At 42.3% G+C, this 16,580-nt stretch overlaps 1 protein-coding gene across 2 annotated transcripts in view; it reads right to left on the reverse strand.

Annotated features, from left to right (window-relative positions):
- Nucleotides 1–10,937: 10,937 nt before the first annotated feature.
- LOC125287308 (E3 ubiquitin-protein ligase rnf213-alpha-like) overlaps nucleotides 10,938–16,580 on the reverse strand; it is a 77,789-nt gene continuing 72,146 nt past the window's right edge. For both annotated transcript variants that reach the window (XM_048232945.1, XM_048232937.1), the window contains exons 48-50: nucleotides 16,349–16,438; nucleotides 12,698–12,864; nucleotides 10,938–11,661 (exon numbers count right to left, since the gene is read on the reverse strand). In XM_048232945.1, the coding sequence (XP_048088902.1) occupies nucleotides 11,505–11,661; nucleotides 12,698–12,864; nucleotides 16,349–16,438 (414 nt within the window). In that variant the 3' untranslated portion in view covers nucleotides 10,938–11,504. The remainder of the gene's footprint in view (nucleotides 11,662–12,697; nucleotides 12,865–16,348; nucleotides 16,439–16,580) is intronic.

Consider the following 16,580-nt stretch of genomic DNA (forward strand, 5'->3'; position numbering starts at 1 on the left):
AAAAGAGGCTAAAGCCCAATAAATGTGCCACACATAATAACCTAATATAAGATGCCTATACCATTTCAATTAGGCAGCACTAGGCAACACCCACAAACGAGCTGTCATTAAGTTTTTTGCGTTTGTAGCCTACAACTTTTATGGCGTGGCGTGTCTTGGGCATTTAGCTTTACCATCATGTCAACATAGTTGTAACGTTATGCAATGCTCATCTAGGCTATGGATTAGTGGTTTCATTTTAAAAAGGGCAGCAAAAGTGGGATAAAGTGCAACTGCTTCCCCAAAACAATTCCTCCATAACTGTGGATTTAATCGTTTGATATGTGGATAACTTTCAGTGGACTAAACACATAAAAGGTAAGATTTTGTTATCACAAAGCTAGCTGGTTCGTTAAATATGGCGAAGCATATTTACAGCCAACTTTGTAGGCCTACTTGCAGCAGTGAAGCGGAGTTTGTTGTTAACATTGTTGGTAACGTAAACGTTTCTTCAGTTAGGAGCAGGACTGTTTTTTTTATTTTGCATTCATTTTCATTGGCAAAAAAAGGGCGGAAAAAAACGTCACCTTATATAGCAGGCTAAGATATAAGGTCTTGCATTTAATTTAATATTGTTGTAATGGTAGGATAACTACATAGTTTACACAATAATTACACCGTGTTATAAATATTGTATATCAATGCATTGCATTTATTGACTGTCAATTAACCAAAATCGTGGCTCTGTCTATCATTGAACAGTAGCCTATTTAATGCATTCTAATCCATTGTCAATCACTTCCGGGAACTATTTGAAGTTTACATGAACCACGTGACCTTAACGAACTTTGAACACCCATTGTCGCAACTCTACCTTTATATGGCTCTGAGCACAACATTTCAGCGAAGTTTTGATGGATTGACAGTAGCCTTGGCTATGAATGTGGCGAGTGCTGTTTATATTAAATCACATTTATCTACGAACAACTAGGACATTTAGAACAGTAATGTAGACATGGTGGTAACGAAGTAAGTGGCTACATACCCAATCTCTTGGTGCAGCTATCACAAGAGTTACACAAGTCAGACTACGTGCCCACGTTACATTTACGTCCCCTGAGCCTGCGCAGAAAGCCTCGTCGACCAAGAGGAAACGGTTGAAATTCGCTTCACTCGCCTCGATTGACGTCTACGTGATGACTCTGTCCATATCTTTTACTGTCTATGATGAAGCCCCATGAGGCTTTGGAAGGTTCTTCCTGATTGTATCGTAAGTGTTTTGAAGTGTCAAAGCATCGAATACAAAACAGTGACATCTGGTGGTTAGCAAACATAACGGCGGCTCTCATTAGCGAGAGGATGTTTAAAACAATCACAGACGAAGCCACATGCCGACCAAATGGCCCTTTTCTGACACTGGTAAAACAAAGCGGAGAGACAACGTGTTCTGTTCCCTTGTGAGTAAAAACTATTAGGCCTACAGTCATTGGAATAAACATTATAGTTTTCATATGCTTCTAATAATTCGAATTGAAAATGTAATGTGCTTGGTTTTAAATAATGCTATGTTTCCTTAAAAACCTTAAAATGTCCTTGGGAGGGTGGTAGCGTGTTAGTATACCGCGTGTGACCGGGGTTCAAATCCCGCCATGTTCATAATTGCCATGCGTTAGCATTATTTGATATTGCATGCTTCTCTATAGTGGTTGTTTAAGACTTCATTTGATGTTTTGCAAAATAACATAGGCTAATTGCTGCAGATGACCACAGCAGTGTCAGATAACAGAAAACATATAAAGGGCATTGTGAAAACATGGGGCATTGTGTACAGTGGGGATTGTGAAGTGCTTGTGTAGGGCTACAATTTTAGAAGGGTGCTTGTGCAACAAAACATATGTGTTGGGGACTTTAAAGGTTTATCGAACCCGTAACGCTTTAGGGGTTTGATACAAGCACCGGTGCCCCTGTGTCAAATGTCCCATTTAAACTTTTCAGTGGCGTCCGAGCTTCGTGCGTCATCAGTCAAATGACCTTACAACTTTGATCACAGCTCCGATACATTATGCCGAAGCAGATTGCTTCGCGAAAGTGATACGAGCTTCGGTGCCTCGGTGTCAGACTTCCCATCCCTACTATGTCTCTAGGCTTCCTCAGTCATTGTAAAGCTGCCGAAGCTGAACATTATCCAAAACTCAATTTCTCAGACGATCGTCAATTTGGCAGCTTGCTACACTCCTTCCTTCTAAAATGACTTGAAAAGGCCGTTTGCACAATTTCACAAATAATCACAGGGACCGAAAAATACCTAACATGCCAACTTTTTCCGGGTTTATCATTTTAACTTTTCCCCGCTGTCCTGCCGTTTTAATATTTTCCCGTAGAATATCCCATATTACTGTAATACTCTCATAACATTAGTCCTGCATTCTGGTCTGTCTCTGTGTTGTCCTGTTGTTACCCCTTGCCCTTCCAGTGAAACAGATGTATTCAAGTCATCGTTTTGCTTGCTTGAATGCGAACTCAGAGTGATGTTAAACTAGGCCTATGTGACCGCTGTGCGCATATTTCACGCGGGTCATCATTGCCCTTGGACATCAGCTGGTTTGGAAATTGGACTAATTTAACATTTTTTTTCTTTTTAAATGTATTTATTTCTTTTTTTACTTTTTATTTCTTAATTTGTTTGTTGTCTGTCTTGGTGTCACTACGCCTCTCCGTCCGGCATCTTTTGTCTTTCTGTTATGTGTCTTGTATGTGGAGCGCTTTGTGTTGCACTCTGTGCATGTTAAATGTGCTAAAAGAATAAAACTGACTTGACCTGACCTCAGACAGTAAAAGTCCTGCCACATATTTGCTCCAACCATTCACTCACCCCAGACTGATTCTAACTGGTACAACTCCAGCCAGGCAGATGAGCTAATTAGGGAAATCATCTATGTTAAATGCACAGGTAGAACTTTTTCTGGTATGATGTGGGGCTTCACATACATTTGGAGAGACAACCACTGATAAACAAAATCAACAGATGTGAAGTTGTCATCGTCACTTACTGTTGTCAAGTGGTGTCATTGCACTATATGGATGCAGCCATTACAGCCAGGGGTGTAGTGGTAAAAAAAGAGGTGGGTAAACTATGAATTTTGTGATCTAGAACCACGACTCGGTCACCAGTAAGGCAGACTATGGTATACCAGTGTGTATCCTGACCACATCGCTATAGGCTACCTGTCTGTGTGCTTCTGCCTTTCCTGTTTTCAGGTCCCGCCCACCTTTGATTGCCAAAGTGGAGTTCCTGCTTGGGTCTGATTGGTCAGCTATTAAAATGCTCATGATGGCGTCAGAGCGGGGCCTTGCTGCCCACCAGCATTCATGGTTGTGAGAGCCATGGATGTCTGTGTGTTTGTGTTGTATGTCCTATGAGTACATCTCTGCTAATTTAGGGCTGGATCTGCTCATAGATATGTCTTGTCTTGAGCTGTCTTAATGACTGTTGTGGACCTGCTCATTTTAAAATTACTATTGTAGTGTGTGCCGGGTTTGGCAATTTCTCCCCGTGGGGAGTTTGTGTGTTTGTGTGGCCTGAGGTGTGCAAGTTCAGTATGATCTGGACCTGCTCATTTTATATAGCCTGTGTGGTCATTGTTTGTTTGTTTGTTATTTGTTTGTTTGTGTGGTCATTATTTGTTTGTTACATTTAAATTGTCTTAGGCCGAGCCTACAATTCAATTTCAATTTATTGTGCTTATATAGCGCCAAAACATTACACATGTATCATGGCGCTTTACAGAATGTAGGCAATCAGAGAAAAAGAAAAGAGGGAGAAAAGAAAAGGAAGAAAGAAGGAAGGAAGGAAGGAAGGAAGGCCCATGGGTAACAGGGTAACCGGGGTAACAGGGGCGAGAAAAAACTCCCTAGAATTAGAGATACATATAGGAAGAAACCTCGAGCAGATCCACGACTCAGGGGCCTGACCCATCTGCCTAGGGTCAATATGGACAGTAAGGTCTGTAAACAATGACAAATGCATATGACAGTCAGGTGTGGAGAATAGGACATGGTGTTTAAAGCACCTGAGGTGAAAGTTACAAGAGGTGGGATGATTACGTATCCGGTATGATAAAGCATTAATCATGATTTAGTGAGAGAAAGTGCAATAGTCCGGCGTCGTAATTGTCCAGGAAAGAAAGTTGTCAAGGGGCAAGTGGTGGGTCAGCAGACAGGCCAGAATCCGGGCAGAGTTGTCATAGGCAGGTGATGGGGCTGTACGGGCCAGGAATCCAGGTAGGGGGACAGTAATACAGCTGTCAAGGATGGGACTTCAGGTGGGATGGGTAAGAGGAGGGCCAGGCACATGGATGGTTGATGACTGGTGATGATATACCTCACAAGTGAGGTACAGTAAGGGAGAAGAAAGAGAAATGTAGAATGGGTTAGTATTACTTGAGAAATCAATGTGATTAATGTCAAGAAGGGATCAGTGGTGCTATATATTGTTACAGTAAATCATAGTGGGAATGGGCAAGAGAGGGAGAGTTGAGAGAAAGAGGGTAGGAGAGAGAGGAGAGGGGAGGGGGTTGTATGGCATGGCACATGAGAAGTCCATGACAGCACTATGCTATAGCAGCATAACTAAGGCATGGTGAGGGGTAGTCGACACCAGCGCAGGTATGGTCAGTGACCACCATCTCACGCACGACTGGGGTGCCAGTCACACGAGGACTCAGCAGGGTGGTCCATTCCAAAATCCCCGAGATGGGTGAAGTTCCACACCGCACCATACCTAACTATGGGAGGCAGTAAAGAGGTATGTTTTAAGTCTAGACTTAAAAATAGGGAGGGTGTCTGCTAATCAATTGAGGAGGGGTAGATTATTCCAGAGGAGGGGTCTTGCTGATAGCTGAAAGCTCTGCCACCTACTGTCGTTTTTGAGATTCTTGGAATTACAAGCAGGCCAGTATTCTGTGATCGTAACGGGCTGGGCGGGTTATATGGGACTAGGAGATCTTTAATATATTCTGGTGCCTGGCCATTAATGGCTTTGTACGTTAGAAGTAATACTTTGAAGTCAATGCAACTTTTAACAGGCAGCCAGTTCTATGCCAGGATAGGGGAAATATGTTCATATTTTTTAGTTCTAGTGAGTGTGCGAGCAGCTGCATTTTGTATAAGCTTTAAGCTCTTTAGACAGGTGTTATTGCAGCCAGCATACAAAGCGTTGCAATAATCAATCCTTGAGGTGACAAAAGCATGGATTCATTTCTCAGCGTCTGGTAAGGATAAAGACTTCCTTATCTTTGAAATGTTCCTTAAGTGATAAAATGAAGTTTTGGTAATCTGTTTTATGTGATTACTTAGTGATAGGTCTTGGTCAATTGTAACTCCTAAATTTACAATTACAATTTAAAATACAATTCACTAGTTCGCCCTTCGATATGATTGCTTCAGCTAGACTAAATGTATGGGAGAAGTGCGTGTTTGGCAAGGTAGCTGTCCGTGGTCCTGGAGTGCCTGGAGCGGAGATCGCGATAGAGCGATGACCGCTTGCACCCCCCTGTGTAAGGAGGATGAGTAACAGGGCAATAGGTGAAATGGAGGAGGAGGGGGGATGATTTCGCGGACACCGGAGCGTGTGACGTATGGAAAAGGAGGTCGGCTTAAATAGCCTACCCTGCGGCGGCAGTGGGTGAGTTAATTGCTGTCAATCATCCCGAAGGCTCCTCCCGAACTTTGTTTAGAAAACAACATTTCACTAGTTCGCCCTTCGATATGATTGCTTCAGCTAGACTAAATGTATGGGAGAAGTGCGTGTTTGGCAAGGTAGCTGTCCGTGGTCCTGGAGCGGAGATCGCGATAGAGCGATGACCGCTTGCACCCCAAAAGATCACATAGAAAGGCCGCTACCGACTACATAAGTGCTTGCTGAGCGAGTCGTAAATCCGCTAGATTGGAGCGGATGTAAAACTGGTAGGCATCCGAGGACCAACGGCCCAGTATTTTAATTTGTTGCTCCGATAAGCGTTGGAGCGGCTGTTGTGGCAGCTCCTATCCTGAAGAGGTGTCGCGGAGTGGCGGTCAGCGGAAAACCAGATTTGACTAGAATGGTTTTTAAGAGTGTCTGGAACCTGTGGCGAGTGATGGGTAGCCCTTCATCTGACACGAAGAGCGGGCTAGTAGACGAAGCTTGAGCTGACCGATATGAGATGTAGTGAGATCGGTATTGGAAAGGCTGAAGATCTGAGGCGGAGTTAAATATGAATATGGAGTGTCCTTTTCGGAACTGGTTGGTTTTACTCTGTTTGATGGTAAATCGAATGGTGTCTTGGTCTCGCTGCTCTAGATCTGCGATGCACGGGTGGACATCGGGAATGAAGAGAGACGAAGGGCATGTAAACTCGCTACATCTCAGCAGCCCAAAAAGGCCAGTAGAAACATAACGGAGATGGTGAAATCGGAATGCGGTGAAATGAACCCTTTGCGAAGGGTAGCGAGGCAGGTGGCGAAGGGTAGCGAGGCAGGTGGCGAGAATGCTTGAGGTAATAGGGAGGTGGGAGTCTTGGGGGACTGGCTGTTGCCTACGGATACCTTTGATTAACAAGCCTATCCTGGTGTCGGAGAAGGAAGGGCATTCGGAGCCGTGGAGGAGTTTGAAGAAGAAATGAATGCCAGCTAGGTAGACTCTAATGGAAGAGACTCTGATCCCGAGTGAAGTGTGGGCGTAGGTGATAAATGATGATATGGTGACTGCATCGAAACTGGGAAATGGTAATGAGTGCTTTGCGTGGAACTGTTTGAAGCAAGACCGAGCAGTCCAGTAGGACTGCATGGTCCTGGGTGCGAGGGCTTGAAGGGCTTGGTCGGCTGTGATGGGCTGAATGTAGCTGAGGGGGTGGTTTATAGGAAGATGGTCTCCGAAAAGCTGGGGAGTGGAGTAGGGTATGGGTCCGCCTCTGAAAAATTGAGGACTAGAACTTCAAAAGATTTAAACTTGTGTGTGAGCTTGGGAGATGTGAGAAGACTAGATTGATAGATTGTAGCTACTCCACCTCCCCTGCCAGTGTGGCGTGGTACATGATAATTCAAATGGGAGGGAGGTGTAGACTCATTTAATGGAAGGTATTCATCTGGTTTAAGCCAGGTTTCAGTAAGACACATAACATCTATATGATTGTCAGTAATAATTTCATTAACCAAGGCAGTTTTACTTGACAGTGATCGAATATTAAGTAAAGCAAGTGTAAGTTGCGTTTTTGGAGGAATTTGCTTCACCGGAGAAGTTTTTATCGTAATAAGATTGCTACGAATAATTCCCCTAGTGGGTCGAGTAAGAGTTGACAGTCTTGGTACAGACACCCTCTCTATTTGGCCTTGTATGCCCTGTATACCTGGGTGACTGTTAGGACTGCAGAGATCTGTGTAAGACCTTATCTCTGCTTCCTGGATCTCTGGTTCGTCAGGAACTAGCCTCGGTTAAGTGACGGTCTATGTTCCTTGAAAGGAGGGCAGTACCCTCCCATGTGGGATGGATACCGTCTCTTTTCAACAGTCCAGGTTTCCCCCAGAAGGAGCTAAAGTTATCTATTAAGCCCACATTGTTATTGGCACACCACTTTGACAGCCATCGGTTGAGGTCCGAAATTCTGCTGAGCATTTCATCACCTCTTTTAATGGGTATGGGTCCAGAAAAGTTACAGAGTCAGACATCTGTTGCTTGCCAACCTGCACCGCGGAGATAAAGTTTTGTATGGTGATCTCCGATTGACGCCTTGTCGGGCGTCATTAGTGCCAGTGTGGATAACTATTTTCGAGTATTTACGATTAGCTTTAGCCAGCACTTTCAAATTTGATTCGATGTCGTTAGCTCTGGCCCCAGATATCGATTTTACTATGGCCGATGGAGTCGCTAGCATCACGTTTCGTATAGTAGAAGCGCCAATGACCAGAGTAGCAGGTTTCTCGGTTTGTTTAGCTAAGGGGGAGAATCTATTAGAAACATGAATAGGTTGGTGGTTAGCAGTGGGCTTCCTTCGTTTGGATTTAGATCCAGGCTGAAACAGGCCCAACGGGCTGCTTTTAAATCTGGCTCCCCTAACAGTCACCCAAGGACTATCCCCTTGCTGCGAGGGGGCCGTCATGGTTGCGCTAACTGTGCAGTCGGCTGGTGCATCCACACAATTTCCCAAGGGTTCTGCCACTAGCTGTTTGCTAATCTGATCCAGTGTGTGGATGCGATTCTCTAGTTCACCTATCCTCGCCTCCAAGCTAGCTATTAGTCTGCATTTATTACAAGTAGCATGTCCACTAAAGGAGGCTGAAGAGTTAGCTAGCATGTGACACGCCGGGCAACGGAGAGAATCGGAAATAGGAGAGGCAGGGGCAGCAGAGGACCCTGCCATCGTCCTTAAGATAGATTAGACAATTGAATTATATTAGACAAGTGAATTGGCTACACGAGTGGTTAAGAGTGGAGTTTTTACGTAAATAAAACCTAGGTGTAGTCTAATTAAGTGGATTACGTGGAAAGAAAAACAGGAGCGAGCTAGTGTGAGAGCAGCCACTCTGACACTACAAACAGGAAATGACGTAAATTCGCTTACCGTAATCCTTCAAGGTCAAGGGGGGGAGCCAGGGTAAAACTTTTTTTATGTTCTTGAGTGCGGAACAGACTGACTTGGCATGGGCGCCTGCGCAGTAGCTGCAAACGTGGAGGTAACGGCAGGAGGATTGGGGGCACTAAGCAAAGTTAAATCTTCGGCAGATTTCTCGACCTTTCCAGGAATGCTCGTCTTCTTCCCTGGCTTCTCCTACCGTAGCATCGGGGATGCGGGGAACATAGGATGAGGATTTCGGGGCTGTGGAGCTGGTGCTGGGGAGTTGATGGTCGGGGTTGACTAGTGGACACTCGACCGCGCCGTGACTGGGGCTATTGCAGAGGGGACAAGATGGCTTAGGTCCTAGGAAAACTCGGTTATGGAGCTCCATATCGAGTGCGCCCCAGTAAGGGTAAGCGCATTTTGCTGAAAACAGCCGGTGGTATGTATAAAAATGGGCTCCCCCGTAGGACACGGCTAGGCCGGCGATGATGGCTAGGTAGTTGTTTAACTCTTTGCGGCTGCTGGGGAACACGGAACAGATGACTTCTGTGTAGTTGGTAAAAGCTACGGTGAACTCGGCAAATGACAGAATTTTTGACGCTGGGCCAGAAAATTCTATAATCCAAGATGGCCGCCACCATATGACGTCATAATATGCATAATATTAATATATTTAATCTCTACATAAACTTTGGGTCATCCTTAATATTTCTCTAATTTACAGTCTCTAAAGTCTCTATCTCTTATCACTTTTAAGATATAGCCTTTTGAAATGAAGATGTCAAAATCGAACGTTTCGAAAAAAAAAACCTCTGGCGCCTAAAGGGTTAAACATTCTGTCGTAACGTGTAGATACAAATTTTACAGGTGTTTTTGCCACTGTATATCTGCTTAGATTTGACTGAACTCTTAGTCCAGCCTCCTTCAGCATCAATCCAGGATTTATGACATGGTCAACTAGTGTAGCACGCATTATGCCTAGTCCAGGACTAAAAAGAGAACTTTGATAGAGAAAAATCTTAATCCATGTTTGGGAAAACCCACATTATCGGAGTTCAAGTGAATGTGAATCAGAGATAATAGTAAATGTGAATCAGAGATAATAATCAATGTGAATCAGAGATAATAGTAAATGTGAATCAGAGATAATAGTAAATGTGAATCAGAGAATCACATTTTGTGACCACTCTGATGCCTCCCGTAGCACAGTTGAAATCGCTACTCCTGTGTGTGTGTGTGTGTGTGTGTGTGTGCGTGCACGTGGTGGAAACTTATGTTTGTGTCTGATGCGAGGGTCCCTTTTCGACGGGTTTGGGATTGAAGGAGAGGGTTGATCCGACTGAGAGGCTCTCTCAGGGTCCTTATTCCCTCATTCCCTCATTCTTGCACAATGTGATTAGCTCGTAAAAAGAATTCAGAGCTGCATTTGCAGAATTTGGTCTGTCACTACCCTGCTGGCATTTCAACATTGATTCAACGGTAAATAAACGTTATAAACGTTTTAAAAAAAAACATAATAACGGGTGAATCAACGTTGAATTATGTGTTGGATTTGCAAATTGAATCAACGTTGATATCGCAACATTATTTCAACATCCGCCATTTCAACATTGGTGCTGATTTCCTTGATTTCTTATTTTACAACCATTTGTCAACATTTTACAATTAGCATTAAAACAGTGTTTCAACATTGACACAACAACTGACATTATTTCACCTATAATTCAACATTGATTTTCTTGACCTTTTTACAACCAACGTTGTTTCATTGTTTGTCTACATACCCTTTTACAACCATTTAGCATTAAACATTGTTTCAACATTGACGCAACAACTGACGTTATTTCCCCTATATTTCAACGTTGAAGGTCAGTCGTGTGCTGGCTGGGTATGGTTGAAGAGGGGTTACAGATGCTTGTCTGCCATCAAGGGTTAAGGGGACATTAACCGTCCTGGTCACAGGGAGAGTTAGCCAAATATAAAGCTTTTCTTAAAGACAGATCTTAGACCTATTTAGGGTCAGTTTGTATCTACGTATCAACAGATTTCTATATCCTTGCTTGTATTAAGTGCAAAACTTTGTTTCACACAAAATAATCTGCTAACAGAGTCTGGTTGTGTTTTTTGTCTGCTCTGGTGCATCGGACTTTCCTTCCTAAATACACAACTGATATTGTTACTCCTGTATGTATCAGTGCATGTGTGCAGTGTGTTTTGCCCATAAACAGTCTTAGAGAGTAAACCCTTGAACGGACAACTTACCAGCTTTGCACGGGTCACCTCTGTAGGCTGATGCCTCTGTTGCTAGGAGATTGATTTTCTCAACGACACAGGGGAGGCAAAGAAACATAAAAAGAACTCTGGATGGTCTTTTAAACAAAACCAAAGGTTAGGGGTTTGACTTTATTAAGTACAAAAAAATAAAAATAAAATGCTTTCAAGCCTACATCTCTGCTTCTCAATCTGCGAAGTCCGAAGTCCAGTATACTTTTTCGAGCGAGCTGTATGCCCTAGCTTGATCTTATCGCTTCCTGCCATGAATGAATGGTTTTCTGTTTCGTCTTTCTCTTGTCCGGTGACTTCTCATTGACCCCTCACTGGCCTACAGTTTTTTTACTGCTAGTATGCCTTTTTCTTACACTTGTTCAAAACACATTTCATTTAAACATAACACACTTTGAATCTAAAACAAAACCTTTTAAATCTAAGCAAAAACATTTTAAGTTTTAAGAAAACATTATTTAAGTCTAAGCAAACATACTTTAAATTTTAAGCAAACAATCTTTAAGTCTAAGCAAAACACTTTAAGTCTAATTTGTTCCACACAGGTTATCTATTACTGCAGCATTCGCACATTTTTATTTGTTTTGGAGCAAGCTGGATTTAAGCAGTTACGATCAGCAACTCTTCCACCATTCTAGTTCTACACAGACCTCACACATGGGCAGCTCTTCTCTGCACTGCCAGCTTCCACAGAGCAATAACATTTTTCATCTCCAGTTCTTCACCAAAAGGTTTTATCAGGCTTCTAATGCAGTCTTCATCAAGTTCTTTGACACATGATAGGACTGTTTCAAAAGTCTGATTGAACCTGTGTGAAACACAAAAAAATACTTTTAATTTCCTTTAAAATACTCTTCTTTTGATATGCTTACTTCAGTGGGCTATATTTTGGTGATCTAAACGCATGGTCACTGGCGTAAAGCTTAAACAAATTTTGGGGTTTGTCCAGTCCACATTGGGGGTGGTTTTGTTATCAAATGTCGGTGCCTGGCACAAAAAGTTTGGTGTTATGTTTCTTAATCAGTCATGGGTGTGTTTTGGTCGTAACATCCTTTAAACCAATGAAAATTACATCTGTCATTCCCTTTAACAGCAAGCAGTGCAACTTCAAACAGCGCATCTGTATTTTGATAGTCAGCAGCAGTATAGCCTACATGCATCTGCACTCATCTATTATTTGAACTCATTGGCAAATTGAAACTAACTTCACCGTGGTGTCATAGTCAACGACAAAACTGTTGTACACAGTTAATTACTTTCACTATTGACTGACAATGGGTTACCAAAGAACACATAGCCGGGTTGCTGGTTCGATCCCCAACCAGTGGGAAAAATGTGAGCGGGGGAAGTGATTGAGCACTGCTCTCCCATGCTCACATCCACGGCTGAAGTGCAGCTCACTGCTCCGGGTTAGTGTGTGCTTCACCTCACTGTGTGTTCAGTGTGTGCTCTGTGTGTTTCACTAATTCATGGATTGGGATAAATGCAGAGACCAAATTCCTTGTATACCGGTATGCAAGTGTACTTGGCCTATAAACCTGATTTAAAAAAAAAAATATGTGCCTTTCGCTATGGACCAGGTTTTTCTTGGTCAGTGGCATAATGCTTTTTAGATAGTGTAAGATAGTGATTTTTAGATAATGCGCCAAGACCACACCTTAGGTCATTAATTGCCACACCCTTGAACACATCGTGTAACAAAAGAGAAGGGCATGGCAAAAAACGAGTGTACGATAAATGCTTTGCGTCAGGATAATAATGCGCTTTGCGCCGGGTTTGCGTTGTGAGAATAGGGCACATATAGTACAATAAACATGATTTTAAGAAATAGATAAAACCCTTACCGCCACCATGGCTTACACTCCCTAGCCTTCATATTCATGATGAGATCATGCAGTTCAGTGAGGAACATGTCCAGGTTTTTAATCTCTGCCAATTTGCTGACCAAATCTTTCTCTTCCTCTTCACTCAGTACTTCATGAAATTGCATATCAATTATGAAGAATGGATCCTAAAACAAAGACAAACATTTATATGTATACATTATACAGTGTACAAACTATACATGCATACACACAATCAGTAGCGTGCGGTGACCATACATTTTGGTGGGGCAGAAAGCCTATATAGCCTATCATTTTGGGCTACTGTATGTTGGGTCTCGAACTGAGCACTAAAACAAGTTGGATAGGTTGGATACATGGATAGGCCCCCTCCTCTTTAGCCCAGATGAGTCCATGATTTCCAAAAATAATGGCAAATGTTGATTGGTCTACCCACTGGACCTTTTTCCATGTTACCTCAGTCCATTTTAAACAACCTCAGGCCCAGATAAGACGGTGGTATTTTCTGTATCGTGTCTCAATACAATTTTGGTTGTTAAAATTTTGGCTGCAGTTTTTGAATTGAGTATCAAACTGTGCACATAGACAATGGTTATCAGAGGTTGTCCTGAGCCCATACGATGACAGGTCTGGAAACAGGTCTGGTGTTGATGCAGTGCCATCTGAGGTCCAGAAGACCACGACTATCCAATGTGTTTTTCAGCTCCTTCCTTTGTTCGCAAAGATTTCTCTGGATTCCCTGAATGTTTTAATAATATCATGTCCTGTAGATAATGAACTCCCCAAATACTTCACAATTTCATTTTAAGAAGCATTAAAATGACATTCTCTCATCATTTGTGTACACAGGATTACAAAGAGTGATGAATACCCCTACATCTTTACTTCTAAGGGACCCTGCCTCTCTGGGATGCTCTTTTTCACACCCAATCGTGTTGCCAGTTACCCTAATCAGTTGTGAAACATTCCTCCTTTTGTTTTCTTTATCATTACACAACTTTTCCAGCATTTTGTTACCCCCGTCCCAACTTCTTTTTGAAACATGTTGCTGGTATCAAATTCAAAATTAACATATATTTTCCATGAAATAGTCAAATTTGTCATTTTCAACATTTGATATGCTGTTTGTGTCCTTTTTGCAAGTAAATATGAGTTTAAGAGATTTGCAGATTATTACATTCTGTTTTATTCACATTTTACACAACGTCCCAACTTTTTCTGTTTTGGGGTTGTACTTTATGACCATACAGCCGCCAGGGTTACGCGATAAACAAATGAAGGAGTGCGGTTGTCTTAGCGCCCTGCCCCAACATTGTATGACACGTTAAACTCAACTAGAATCGCCACCATCATCCAAAAGTTGATGTCAACAGACCAAAAATAGTTGGAAAGCCTACAGAAACTATAGATAGTTAATGTGACAATCACATTATTAAAAGTAGACTTGGAGCAATGATTTACTGATTTAATGATTTACAAAACTATTTTTTGTGGAGCATGCTTCAGGTAGTTCGCCTGCCCATATAAACCGGACGTGCCTGCACACAATATAATTCACATACTGGCACATACAGGTGTTTGTTAAGACTCTGACGCAGGTTGGAGGTGGTTGGCCATATTATGTTCTATGATGCCACATAAGAAAAAAAAAAAGGTTTACACACCAAACCATATCTAGCACTATATTGATTTAATATTTACGATTAAGTTGATTGTTGATGATCTAACCTACAGGGGGTGTTAGAGAGGTCCAGTAATGTGTGGGTACACTTGCAAATGAGGTCCAGAAGACCACGTGAAGACTCGTGTTTGAGTTTAAAAAGTCCATTCAGAAACACTGGTACATCATTGAATCTGACCCCAAGCTAAAGAAGGCTCTCCCAGACAAGCCGCGTATGGTCTTTAAGCCCGCACCGAATCTTAGAGACCGTTTAGTTAGGAGCGACATGCGCCCCGATCGCGCACCACTCCTACCACCTGTACCAGACGGAAACTACAGATGTGGTAGTTGTGTCCAATGTTCATACACACACAAATGTAGGACATTTAACCACCCGCACACTGGCAAAGCTATACGCATTAATGGTGTCATTACTTGCAGCACCACACATGTCCTGTACATGATATTGTGTCCATGCGGCCTAGCATATGTGGGCTTAAACTTCTGGCGCCGCGTTAGCGTGCTAGAATCAGCGAACACAGGAGCAGTATTAGTACGGGGGACGAGCGAAGTCCCGTTGCTGCCCATTTCAAACGAGCTGGCCACAATGTTAGCGCACTGAGATATGTTGGGGTGGAATATGTAAATAACCCTCCAAGAGGGGGCGATCGTGGTAAAAGGCTTCTCCAAAGAGAAACCTTTTGGATTTATTACCTCAATACAATGTCGCCAGGGGGATTAAATGAGGAATTTGACATAAAGCCTTTCCTCTAATGTACGTTTCCTCTCCATGTAACATTGTGTGTGGGATTGCTCTGAGGTGACATACTACTTTACAAATTATGTCATTGTGGGATAATGTAATAATGTAATCTTATTCCTTTATGAGCCATGGTGTTGGTCTTTTTCTATTTTCTTTATTTTTTTGTGGGTAAACTGTATATGTAACTGCATTACTAATTGTCTTATGTGGTGACACATGTGTGATGGATAAGGTGACACTTAGGCCTTGACAATTAGTGTGAATGGGCTCAGCTGATGAATGATCAGCTGAGCAGGTATATGCTCTACTTATACACCTGAGCCACTGCTAAATGACATTTGCCTGAGGAAGACCCAGTCGGGTCGAAACGTTGCAACACATTAAATCTATGGGAGTTTTAGCAGAGTGCGGGCATTTCATTCCATTTAGTTCCATTTGCCCTGCACCTCACCGGTGGGGATGTGCACACTTCCACTACTACACTTGCAAATGAACCACTGATCAGAATGTGCACTCATGGTTTGTGTGTGGAATGAGTAAACTGGTACAGTGCAACCGAACGTTGTCAGACCTTTTCAAGTTTTCAACATTTTGTTATGTTTCAGACTCATCTAATTAAAATGGATTAAAAAAAATTTTTCTCATCAATCTACACACAATACTCCAATACTCCACAGCAAAATCAGGTGTTTAGAGTGTTTTGTAAATTTATAAAAAAAATAAAAGACTATAATAAAAGACACAATAAACTGTGAGACCTTATATAAAGAGATGTGTGCCTCTCCTAATAATGTCCAATGAATTCATTTAGGCACAGGTGGACTCCAATGAAGTTGTAGAAGCATCTCAATGACTATTGATAGAAATAGGATGCACCAGAGCTCAATTGCAAGCGTCATTACAAAGGGTCTGAATACTTATGTTAATGGTATATTTTATATATTTTTTTATAAATTTACAAAACACTCCAAACACCTGCTTTTTTTGTGCAGTATTGGAGTATTGTGAATAGACTGATGAGAGAAAAATTAATTGAATCCATTTTAAGACGAGTCTCTTCTGATTTACAACCTATGGTCATCTCTGATGCACCGATCACCGAAAAAAAGAGGTGTGCAAAGCTTTGCCACTTTGAAGATGAGTCTCAAACATAACAACATGAAGAAAACTTGAAAGGGTCCGAAAACATTCCGGTTGCACTGTATGTTAATGATATGCGGCAACACACCTGATTCATCTCAGTCAGCAGAGCTGAGCGTCTGGTGGACAGAGTTTCCCATAGAGACTGAATATGCTTCACTTGGCTGGTTCTCAAAACCTGAATAACACAAGAATGGAAGTTTCTCTAATGTGGAACACAAACCCAAAATAAGCCTTGACATGACATGAAATAAGCAATGTTACATACAAATATGTAAATGTGTCATTATTTACGTACAGACAGAGAGACACCCACACGC

This window comes from Alosa alosa, chromosome 2, assembly GCF_017589495.1.
Source record: "Alosa alosa isolate M-15738 ecotype Scorff River chromosome 2, AALO_Geno_1.1, whole genome shotgun sequence".
NCBI classification, from domain to species: domain Eukaryota; kingdom Metazoa; phylum Chordata; class Actinopteri; order Clupeiformes; family Clupeidae; genus Alosa; species Alosa alosa.